Source organism: Perissodus microlepis, chromosome 11 (genome assembly GCF_051167445.1).
Source record: "Perissodus microlepis isolate ML-2025 ecotype Zambia chromosome 11, ASM5116744v1, whole genome shotgun sequence".
Lineage (NCBI taxonomy): Eukaryota > Metazoa > Chordata > Actinopteri > Cichliformes > Cichlidae > Perissodus > Perissodus microlepis.
In genome coordinates this window covers 25965305-25978012 of record NC_140471.1, presented here as the reverse complement: position 1 = coordinate 25978012, position 12708 = coordinate 25965305, and the positions used below count along the sequence as shown (strand labels likewise).

The window sequence follows — 12708 nt, the reverse complement described above, 5'->3', positions numbered from 1 at the left end:
CATATGCAGTGAAACGGCAATGATAATGAATTACCAATCACTCCCTCAGGGCGCTTTTTAGGGAAAATGGATTTTTATGTTTATCCAGTTCATTCTACTAAATGGAGACATAACCGCACAAGAGAGCAAATAACATTTTATAGGATTTTGACAGGTAGTCTCTTTGCTCGGCTGTCTTGCATTGTTTTTAACGAGCTGTCTGCGCGTATTCAGATGACTCGAACATGTGTAGGTCAGCGCATTTGAGGCCCACAGAGTCTGCGGTTCAGCTCCGGTTAACAGCTAATCAATCAAATGCCAGAGAAAATGAAGCGTAAAACGCTGTACTTCCCCGGTTTTAGATAGCACGCTCTGCGGTAACGTGTCACAAGTGCTTTCACATTCCGGTGAACTTGTGCAGAAAAACACCGACCTCAACGAGTTCAGACGTGACGGACTCCACCGCCCTAAGAGACAAGTGACGCACCACGAAGTGAATTTCATTATTGGAGCAGCAGCAGCGGTCCTTGTTTCGTTTACTGAGTTTACACTGCGTTTACTTTACAGTGTTTCTTGTGTATGTGACAAATGAGTCACAACATATACGTAACTAGACTCAGTAAGTCGTGTATTTATGGTTTGGTGTTGACTGGTTGTTTACTTTTTTAAATGCTGGCTGGATTTTCAACTTTTCTTCGAACGCGCTTCCTGAAAAACACACGAAGACGAAAGCCACACCTACATCCCCCTATACATAAATACTGAGCAAACTTTCATTTCGAGAAAGTGCGCAGGAGCCCACGACGTGTTCTCAGATATTTGTGTTGATATTGTTTTCCACAGCCATGAAAGCGCTTCTACTTGCTGCAGTGGTCTCCCTGATTCATGCCAGTTATGGTAAATATTTTTCATATTCCTCACGGACTTTTATGCGGTTCTCTCAAAGACCTCAATATTATTTGCTCGTCTGTAATGCGATATTGGTTTAATCTTTCAGCGGGGTTCTGGTCTTCCTTTTTTCATAAATATATTCATACAGCTGAAGCCCCTGGGCTTCGTGTGGTGTCTGCTCGCCTGTTTGTCTCCTTGTCAGTGTGTCTCTTAGTTGATCTGTTCTCTTGAGGAAAGGCTTTGTTTTCCTCTTCTGTCACACTGATAGGTTTTCCCTTGCGACACACAGAGTGAAACAGGAAATGTTGTTAGAATTATCGAGAGACTAACGCATAAGAGCAGCTAAATGTTTTATGTAGAGTGTGCAGAGGCCAGCCTCGCATTCAGTTCTTGTGAAAAAAAAATATGTAAACCATGTTATGCAGCACTTCTTGCCTGAAGTGAAAGAGAATCAGTCCGTTATCAACAGTATCCGTCAAGTTGAAAAACCTGTTGGTCATGTGCTTGTGGTGTTTTTATGAGTACTCCAAGGTTCTCCGGGAAGAAAGCTGTTTTGAAAGCAGTGCTCAGGAGGTACACCCACCTCCGCAACCTCTCACTTAATCATCTGTTATGTCTGTCCACATGCAGCGTCTTTGGTCATCAAAGGGCCAACTGAGCCAGTTTTGGAGGGAGACACGGTCACGCTGGAGTGTCTATACACAGACTCCGACCTGAACATCAGCCAGGTCCACTTTGAGGTCTACTCCAAGGTGAGCTGGAGGAAGATGGGTGAAAAAGGGAAAGAGTGCACTTGAAATATATCACGATGTGCATGTCACAGCTCTGTTTGTAACGTTGGAGATTTTGTATACCTGAGAAGGAGCTCACTGCTATGATTCATTACTGTTCCTAAATTTCGTTTTTCAAAATAAAGATTAAACTTGCTTATAACTATCAAAAGCTCAGCAAACATTATCACTTCATAACATGTAACTCCTAAAAATGATCCACCACAGTAATTCCCAGTAATGACAATGATTATGTAACTTTTCCTCCTGAATATGATATTTCAAATGTAATCAGATGGCTGCAAAATAATAATTCAAGACACGTGACTTTTATTTTTTATGTTTAATTAAATCATTTTTAAATCACTAGGGATGTGATTACTGTTGTATAACCTTAGACTGCTAATGTGTATAACTATCATATTAATTTATTTTCTCTGAGCTTATGTAAGCTCAAAGAAGTATTATGCAGCAGAGAATTTTCATTACTGAAAAGTAAATATAAAAGAAGACCTCTCTTTTTCTTTTTATTCCCTTCTTTCTCTTTAACAGCACATGCATGGCTGGCGTCCCGTTATGGAGAGATATTGGTGCTTCTACTCACTGAAGATCCAGCAGCTCGCAGACAGGCTAGTGCTGTCTATTCCCCACGCAGGAAGGTACTACGAGGGGTTCTACCGCTGTGTGTCCAATGACGAAAACATGACCGAGCCAGACAACTCCTCGCAGCCCCTGTCCTTCAAAGTGCATTGTGAGTGTGTCGGGTGGCGTGGGTGGGAGCTGTGAGGAACAATGACTCTGTGACGCTGTGTTTTCCTTTTGACAAATAATTAACCTTAGATCTTTATAGTGTCTGTGTGTGTGTGTGTGTGTGTGTGTGTGTGTGTGTGTTGTACATGTCAAATAGGCGTCTGCAAAAATCTAGATAAATATGTGAGTAGAAAATAATGCATGGTATTGCTGAATTTCACTTTCAGTAAGGAAAACGCAGGACAATTTGAGATTACTAGTATTGCTAACAAAGGGACGAGGATAAAACACCTAAATATACACCGGTAAACAGTCTAAAACGATTGAACAGATAGACTGCGAAACCAATTTCCGTCATATTTCCCACCCAGCAGGAGGTAAAGACAATCTTTCAGACACTGTGGACACAGCTCTCTTCACAGTGAGGGATAGAAAAACATATTAAATATTAATAGACATATCTATACAATGGCACTGCAGAGGTTGCACAACAAAAACAACAAGAAATAGAGCTCCGATGCAAATATGTACTCTTACCTACGAAAGATTGACCCCAATTGTTTTATTTATTTTTTTATTCGCTTCAGATAAACAGAGCCGTGTCCTCAGCGGGGCGGCTCCAGCTTTAAGGTATCCGTTATCAATGCAAAGCTTCAAGAAATGTCATTCATGGCATAGCTAGTCAGATTTTCAGTGCCCTCTATCTTCTCAGTGGCTATCGAATCGACCATAATGTTGTTTGATAGGCTCCTCAGCCTCACAGGGGTGATCAATATGAGGAAAAGATTAGAATGGAGTGTAGGACCGAAGGAGACAGAGGAGGAAAGAAGCCAAGAGCTAGATGGACGTGGGCCATCTATTGAGATAGAAGAGAAAATGAGCCATTATTCACAACATTGCCTCTCTAAAGACTTCAATAAGATGAAGCCTAGTATCATTATTATTGACCGCTTGGTACAGTCTACCACAGGGAGGCAATCAAACTTGAGCATTTATGCTCAAATATACTTAAAATATCTGAGTGTTTACCAGCTGCTGCCACTGCAAACATATGTTCAGTCACGGCCTGAACGCTTGACAAAATTGTTTCAGCTTATATGAAATTTCCTGCTTCATTAATGCCCGATCACACTTTCTCATTCCCGACTGCGTCTTAGATATGGGGGAGCTGTCACTGTCCAGGGAAGGCTACACCGGATACCTGGGTACCCCACATGAGCTGAAGGTGCGACTCGGAGACGACGTGGTGGTGAAATGCTCTGCCAGCTCATCAGAGGAGCCGAGCTACTTCTGGTACAAAGAGGTGAGAAAGCCTCGGGAGCATGCACAGTGGCTGTGCCCTCATTATGCTTTTGGAAACTTGTCATTCTCTCTCTCACCACTCTCTCCCTCCCTCTCAGTTTGACCTTTTTTTTTTTTTTTTTACTGTCTTCTTCCATTCTCACCCAGTCTCTGCTGGCTTCTTGCCTTTGTTCAAGCACTCTCTTAGTTTTCTCTCCTCCTTTTCTGTTTCCCTTTCTGACTTTGTCAAGCCACTTGTTTCCCCTTGCCCGCCGTCTTTCCATCCCCTTCACAGGAGAAGTGCTCTGTATTTAAGTGACCGGTTGGCTTGGGCACACCACTCGCTGGGGATTGCAGCTTGCCCACTTACAGAGGATTAATAGTTTAATGAGGTCTAGACAAGAGCCAGTCAACCTGAAAACAATTATGCGGATAGATTTCTAATGATTTTTTTTCCAGTGTTTGGTTAACCGGCATTGAATTATTCAACTGGGCTCTTTGCTGAGTGAAGAAACTCTTGCCCAAGGGAAATTAAGACATCGCAGTGTAAAATGCCAACTGACAACTGGCATGGAGTCCAAGAATAAGTTGATGAGTCAGGAAATACACCGAGTCTTCACAGTGAGAAAATTATATTATGCTTTCAAGGTGTCAAAATCGCAACTTGTGTAAGAAGTGTAATGAAGCTATGCAACTATTAAGACATCTAGGGACATGCAGACACACTTGCCAAGTTTCCCCTTTTGTTATTCCTCTTGATAAGTTGGCTTAGGGTTAATATGCTTGTTAAAGGGTCACTGCTAATCCGGGTTTTAAATGAGCTTACAAGTCCAAATCCAATTCAGTGGACATTTTATGCTGTTAATACTGTTTGTCCTCCACATGATCATATGTAATACTTCAAGTTTTTTTGTGGTTATTTAATGTACAACACTGTCACTTTGATGAAGACTAATAATTATAACCAGTAGAAGTGACAGTGTATTGTATGTGCTCACAAATCACTTGAGACCATTAGAAAAAAAGGAATTACGCATTCAGGGAAATAATACGACCAAACAAAATGTTCATGTCACAGTGTGTGTGTGTGTGTGTGTGTGTGTGTGTGAATTTTTCTGTCTGTGTCTGCAAGCCCACTGTGTGTTTGACAGAAATGGATGTGGGGTAGAAAGTGGCGTACAGTTTGACAGACAGCCGCCGTGGGCACATTGGCCCTGTAATGACAGCAGGACAGAGGCAGAAACAGGCCACTGCTTTGGGAGCCAGTGGATTTGCATACAAAATGCTGCTTTGGCCAGACCTGGCCTTTATGGGAAATCCTCTTAATTCAGATCCATTCAAATTGAAATGGACTTTCTTGGCAGGAACTGTAGCTCCCAGGAGCCAAATCATTTGCATGGTGTAATGTTTTTTTTTTTTTTTTTAAACTCTCCTCCACGTTCATTTGTTTTTCAATCCTTGTGTTTGGCCTATTATTTGTTTCCTCCCATGTTGGGCTCTATCTCATAATAGTGCTGCTATTTCTGTGTCAACAATTCATCCTACTCCCTTGCCATCTCATTATGTGTTGTGTTAACAGTGTGTTGTTGCAGCATCATTCTTTGCGGATGATGGTGTTATCTGGGTTATTGACTTGTGTCGATGTGTGTTCATTCATTGGGATTATTGCTCAGGTAAATACGTTTGATTTGGGACTTTTGGGGGCTGCTCTCTGAGGATCAAACACCCGCTGATATTTCTTTCTGTCCCATTACCAGTCCATCTGTTTCTTCCAGTCTAGATTTCACTTGCTCTCATTTTCCATCCTTGCACAAGTCTGCCTAAAAACGATTCCCCTTTTTCTCTTCTCTTTTTTTGTCACATGGCAGTATATGTTCTCCGTTTCATCTTTTGCGCTCAGCTAAGTGCAGTTTTAATTTGTATGTGTTTAGCTGTTTGTCCTAAGGCTGCGAACAGTCTGGTAAATAGACATATTTTCCTCCTTTTTTCATTCTGTTTTTCTCCACCGTATGTCTTTCTCTCTCAGGGAAGTGACTGGGTTCTGCCCTCTTCTTCACTGAAACTGTCAAAATTGAATGCGATGGATGAAGGACAGTACACTTGCTCCGCTAGGCATCCATCTGTGGAGTCCCTCAACAAGAGACGCACTATCAGCATTACTGTACTGCCAGGTAAGAAAAGATTTACCTGGATGAGGCCTTTTGTCCTTTGTAACGATTTTTCTACATTTCCTCTTTCTGAAAACTAGCTAAGGTTTCCTTGTAACTGAGGGGAAATTCATCCATCAATATTAAACATCCCCTGAGCGAAAACAAAACTGAATATTATGTTCCATTTCCTTTTCGCAGTCAAATATCACCAGAAAGGTCAGGTATTAGGATACTTTTACGTCAGCAGGAGCGTAAGCAGAAGTTGTCAGCTACGAGACTCCAACCTTTGATGTTTTAAATTTATGGGAAGTACAGTACAGGCTTGAGGTTTAATGTATTTGAAGGAGAAATTACAAAGAAATATGAAAAAGGCCACATCGCCCCAACAAAGAGAGGAAAAGACATTTATTAAAACACCTCACGTAAAAAAAAAAAAAAAAAAAAAAAAAAAAAAAAAAGGGGGAACAAAGTCCCAAAAGAAATTACCTCTAAAATGTCAAACATGTAAGAAGGTCATACCTGAGGATATAATACATTTTAAATATCATAAACAAATGGTAATAGTACAACTGCCTCGACTTTAAAGGATAAGAGGGTAATTATAAGAAGCAGTGGTTTTACCTGACCTTTGATTCCTTTTTTTTCTTTTGACTGAAATATCAAGTGATGGTGTGTAAATGAAGAGCTCTACTGAAGAGTTGTGAAATTTAGACATTATGAGCCATTTTCCCACTGTTACATCTAAAGTCCTATAGTCCCTTATTCTAACATCATACATATACATAATGTATAAATGACGGTATAATATATGATGACAATAACTGACAAATCAGAAAGTGTAAGATTTTGTCAGCTCTGTATGCAAAAAAGTTAGGACATTAAGGCAATGGTTTGAAAATTGCTTCAAGTTTGGGTTTAGTTAAAAAAATGAAATGATTCAGTATAAGAAGAGCATCATAGAGATGCCAAATCTTTCATGAGTAGAGATGCGGGAGGGGGTCATCATTCATAAAACTCAGCAGTCAACATAAAATTGCAAATAATTTGGACGTTTATCATCTGAAATCCAATACTGAATTAAGTTAGGGTCCTTACTCAGACACGCTGCACTAAAACCAGACATGATTCTGTAGTAGAAATCATTGCATATGCTCAGGAAGAGTTTTAAAAACCATCATCAGTAAACATAGCTTGCAAGTTAAAACTCTACCATGCAAAGAAATGAATTTACAAATGAGGCACATAAATGATACAGAATTTTCTGGGCCAAAATCTGGTTCACTGAATCAAAATTAAAAATTATTTTTGACAATTGTGGTCACCACATCAAATGGGAAGGAAACACTGAATTCGCTTTTGTTCAATTCAGTTGTATTTGTTATCAGCAAGCACTTGGTGACAGTGGGAAGGATAAACTCTCTTTTAAAAGGAAGAAACTTCTGGCAGAAACAGGTTGTGACCGGTTGAAAAGTGAGGGAGGAAAAGGGAGAGTATAGAGAGATGAGGACAAAACAAACCATGTAAAAGAGCCTAATCTTAAAGGTAGATCTATCTCCCCACAGCTTTTTATCAGTGCACAGTGGAGCATTAGTTCACATCGCATGGGTAACATTAAAGTCTGTAAAGATCCATGAAGCCTGACCGGTGTATAATGGTTTTAGAGCAACACATGGTGTCAACCAGATGACTTTTTCAGGAAACAAAGATGCTGCTAAACCACATTCTGCACATTACAACAGCATGACTATGTAGTAAAAGTACCCAGGTGTTAAGCTGGCCTGCCTGCATCTCAGACCTGCTATTCATTACAAAAACAAACAAACATTTAGAACATTGTTAAATTAAAAGCCCAACAGTTCAGGGAGACCCTGTGCAGCCGAAATCCCATAACCAGAAAAAAAGTAAAAAACATTTGCTTTAAAAACAACACTTGGTCTCTTTAGAGTGTTGTTAAGAGAAAAGGTAATCCAACACAATGCATATAAACATGAAGTTGTTGTTAGCAATAAAGTGATATAAATATTTTATATTTTTCCAAATATAAAAACAATAAAAAAAAATCAGTTTACTTTAGTTTCATTTGCAAATCAATGCATTCTTGCATGCATTCACATTGTACTCAGCTTTAGGTATTTAGGCGCTTGCACAGTCTCACTTTGCCTTTGTCTAAAATCTGCATGATTGATAAAGTGATTTTTTTTTTTTAATCTTATGAAACATGATGGTTGCTTTCAAGTACAGAAGTAATTCCATTACAACATTATAGCTAATCCAATTAACAGAAACTCATCAGTCTTCATCGTCTTCATTGCTGATCTGTGAATGATTACAAACTGTTAATACACTGCAGTGTTTAAATGCTATTCTCTCACCCAGTAGGAGCCTTATAGTTCCAATAGTTGAAATTATGCAATCTGTAAAAATGCAATTAAGCCAATAATAATAATGGATTGGATTTATATAGCAAGGCACCCAAAGCGCTTTACAATGCCACTATTCATTCACTCTCGCATTCACACACTGGTGGAGGCAAGCTACGGTTGTGAACTCCAGCGAGGCTGCCATATCGCGCCATCAGCCCCTCAGGCCAACACCAGTAGGCGGTAGGACACAACGACCAGGACAGAGAGCCCAGGGATCGAACCGGCGACCTTCTGGTTACAGATGCGCTTCCCAACCCCATGAGCCACGGTCGTCCCCGATGAATGTTATTTTTATGGTAGAGTTATCAAGTCACTTCTGCAATTGACTTATTGGTCACTGTGCTCCACAGTTCATCAAGTACATTCTCTGAAGCACACTAATTTAAAATGTAAAAAAATAAAACAAAATACTGGAATAATGTTTAATCATCCTTGAAAGTGGGGTGAGAAAACACTGCATGCTACTTCTGTTGCTTTAAGGCTACACAAACCCTAAACAAACATTCCCCGTGCAAACCCGCAGGGCTTCAGCTGACAAAAAAATCCTCTTAACATAAGGAAGATGTATATATTATATACACACACACACACAGCATGTATTTGTTGTTGCCTCCAATACTCGTAATCTTAATTTTTCAGTGTTTACTTTATCCGCAGCTCTAAAGGCTGGATTCAGAAAAATCCCTCTTTTTTTTCCCCAAACATTACCATTAAATTGGGAAATTGTGCACATAACAGGGCCGATCAGCCAGTCCTTGCAAATTGTAACAAGCAGGCTTCTTGAAGATCAGCGCTGCGTATAAGGCTGTAACAGTTTGAACTGTGAGGAATACAGTCTTTTCTATCACAAACAAGCATAAGGTTGCCTTTAGAAGCTTCGCCTGGAGGCAGAATGTGAATACTTTTGCTGATTTCGCATTCCGTGTGATACATGTTTTCCTTCATGTCTGTCCCACAGAGGATGCCCACTGGTATGAGACAAGTGATGGCCGTCTCATGCTGATGATCTCGGCAGTTGCTGTAGCTCTTGTGGTGTTCATCCTCTCGATGATTGTATTCCTGTGCCGCAGAGCCAAAGAGACCAAGACCAGCAAGGGACCCATGTAAGAAACAACTGCGTGTTTGTGTCTTGTCATCTTAAGTCTTCACTTTTTAGATGTGATCTTTTTAAAGCGTGTTTACAATTTGATGGATTGTGTGTCTTCAGTGCAAGAGAATGTTTGTGCTTGTTTATCTAGTCACCCTCCTCCTCCTGTTACCCAGAGGATAGCTTTTTAAATGATTACAGCAATTTCCACAAAATTTCACTCTGTCTAGTGTGATATCATGTGAACCAAAGTCATTTCAGTCACTGTGTAAGTGTAGGTGTGTGCGGCAGTGTGCACCTTGGTGTATGCTTCACTCTCTGACTGTTCTCTCAAAAGAAAAAGAGAGGGAAAAAAAAAATCTTTACATATGTGCCGACTTCCACCTATTTGAAAAGGCATTTACCATCATGAATATTAAATTCAATCTCAGAAGCCCTGATCCACTTGACCTCATCCTTGATCTTTTTCATCCTCCCTTTGCTCCCATGCGTTTCCACGCACTTCCTACTCGCTGAAAGCTCGGGCTTATGACAGTAGGTTAAATTCTCTGTCTAGTGTAAAAGTATAAAGAAGACTACAGCAATTATAAGGAAATTAGTGGAACTCCCATTAATCGTGAAAGCTGACAGTGCCTTAATGTGCACCGTGACCCAATGTAGCTTTACCCATTAACTTCTTTTCCATGTAGATTAAAAAAAACCAGTTACAAAAGGCAGAATTTTCACAAGATTCTGCAGCAATCAGAAGTTCTGCATGTTTGTAGTGGCCTAAAAACAACTACTAAGCTTTACAAACCTGTGCTGAGTATACAAGCATGTGTACAAATAGATACAGATAGTGCAAGAGAGGATAATGTACTTTCATATCAGCAGCCAGGTGCGCTTCCAGTGCTTGGTTCTAGTCTATAATTTCCTCACTTATACCTTTCGAGCACCTACTGAGAGATCGATATACTGATAATCATGCACGTCTTTCTTCTCCTTTCTTCCTCTCTCCAGTGATGACCGGTCTCAGAAAAAGCCGATCTACAAAGCAAGCTCGGAGTCCCTACCCTCCACCTGCGGAGACAATCAACCTCTGGTGTAACTGCAGAGGCAGGTGGAAGGAGAACGGATGAAAGGATGGAGCGAGAGATGGAGTTGTTGTCCATAAAAAATAAAGAATGTCATAAAGCAGTAAATGGGTATATTGGGAGACATTATAGGGCAGAGTACAATAAAAATCAGCAACAAGCTGGGTATTTAAAAAAACAAAACAAAACAAAAAAAATCAACTGAAGGGCAAGTGATTGCTTTAGAGATGCCTGAGCAGCTTGGCTTGTGAGCGCACGCTGCAGTTCTGCATCTTGGACAGAAAGGTGGGAAATTTTCCTTTCATGTATACTGTAGTGTGAAAAATGGCGGGCTACGTTCTTAGAAAATGATGATGAGGATTCTACTCGCAGCGCTATAAAGATGCTACATTCAGTTTTCTTCTTTCAGTTGCACACATAATTGCTCAGCTGTGTATTGTGAATGAATCGTTTGGGTGATAGGACAAGGTTTTATGTTGTTGATTTGTTTCTCTTTCAACCTTCATGTTTTCCAAAGCGGAACCAGCTCAAAGCGTCTTCGAGAAGGTTATTGTAATCTCTTTACTGTGACAGCTCTCAAGCACATTGCACTCAGATATTTAATTTAATGTAGTTGGGATTTTCTGTGGTATTAAATGGCTTTCAGAAAATATTATTTACCATCCTCCAGTGTGCCATTGATTTTGTTCCATTTAAGAGACACTAAAGGGGGTGAGGAGTATTGACAACATGGTAAGAGCCGGACATGCATGCTTGCTTGGCCGCACATCCTCTCGATCCAATGCCATCTCGAGCTCGCATCAGCTTGTTTACCAACCTTCCTCTTCGGTCTGAAAGACCTTACTTTGAAGCGATGACCTTTACTCAGAGTACTGTGCATGTGCATTCTTGCCTCTATTCCCATCTGCCCGTAAGCAGAGAACTCAGCCCTCAGTCAGTTTGTATACACGTGTATGGACTTGCATTCACAAACTAGAAACTCTCATAATGTGAATAATCGCATTGGCAAGTAACCTTGAAAGCTTTCCCGTCAGTTGTAAGGGCAGACAGTGTTGGCCATTACAAGTAAGTTCTATTTTAACTAGACTAGATTAGTCTTCTCTGTCTCCCACCCAACCCCTCCCCAAAAAAAGCATCACAGACTACAACTTCATCTTTTTAATTTTCTCCTCTGTTGCCTTGTAACCCTTAACGCTGTGCCTCACCACCACCACCGCTTATTACCATAACCGTGCTCATAATGCTGAGAATTTCATTACGCTTGTCTGTTGAAGTTATGTTGGGTTTTATGCGGTTTTTATTATCGTGTGTGGTTGACCGTAGGCCGTTGTTAATAATGGGCAAAGCGGCAGTTTAACACTGACACTCCATTAACGGGTGCATGCGCCACAGAGCACAGCCAGGATAATGTTATTAAACTGATTATTCAAGCCCCCTGTACAGCTCAGCTCTGCAGCAGCAGCCTTCCTTTGTTTAGCATTTTACAGACTCCTTGTATTTCTTCTCCAACTCTACAAACTTCTGCTTGCTTTATGTCTGAGGTCAACCCAAGGAATGTGGAAGCAATAGACAGGGAGACTATAACCAAAACAGAAAGACTTAGGGGTGAAGGAAACATGCTTCATAGGGGGGGAAAGAAAAAAATACAATGTTATGAATTTAAAATGCTCTCCTGAATGTTAAATGCCAGTGAGCACCATTTCGTTTTGGCCTTTGAGTCAGTCATGAGTAAATCATTCTGTGCTCCCTTGTGGATTTTGGTCTTGGGGCTTCTGATGTCTGGCCAAAAAAAAAAAAAGAGACACAAAATTATGTGTCAGGAATTTCACACACTGGAGCTTTCCCTGAGGTACAATGCTCTGGTCGGGAGAGAGGGAAGTGAAGTTTACAGTGACATTTTGACCTTGACAGTGTCTCGATGGATAAAGCACCGGACAACAGCTTAGGTGCTGTGCAGTGCATACAGATTTCCTAAAAGTGTTTTGTCTGGTGCACGCAAGGTCCTGTCTGGATAAGGATGCAGATCTGTACTGTGGCATTAAAGCTAAATAGCTCCTCACTTATGTCCGCAGTTTGTCTAGTACCCTAGCTGCCCTTAGTGCACGCAAACCAATATCTAAAGGTGACTTATACCAAACGTGACACCGCACTGACTAATGCCTTACAGTGCCAGGCATTTGTAACACTGTGTCATTGACTACTGCTGTTCCCGTCATGGTCACTTGGGTTTGTATGTGCATTCTGCATATGTTGTGTCAAATGGCTGAAAATGAAGGAGTGGAGTTCGCAAGAGAAGCAGGTGTT

The 12708-nt window shown here is 40.7% G+C and overlaps 1 protein-coding gene across 1 annotated transcript; it reads left to right on the top strand.

The window, feature by feature from the left end:
• The first annotated feature begins 525 nt into the window (after window positions 1–525).
• LOC146378025 (CD166 antigen) lies at window positions 526–11059 on the top strand. The gene is made up of 7 exons (XM_084943641.1): window positions 526–876; window positions 1501–1622; window positions 2193–2391; window positions 3548–3693; window positions 5698–5842; window positions 9203–9347; window positions 10331–11059. The coding sequence occupies exons 1-7, from the start codon at window positions 825–827 to the stop codon at window positions 10416–10418; spliced, it is 897 nt and encodes a 298-aa protein (XP_084799767.1). The 5' UTR covers window positions 526–824; the 3' UTR covers window positions 10419–11059.
• The last annotated feature ends 1649 nt before the right edge of the window (window positions 11060–12708 follow it).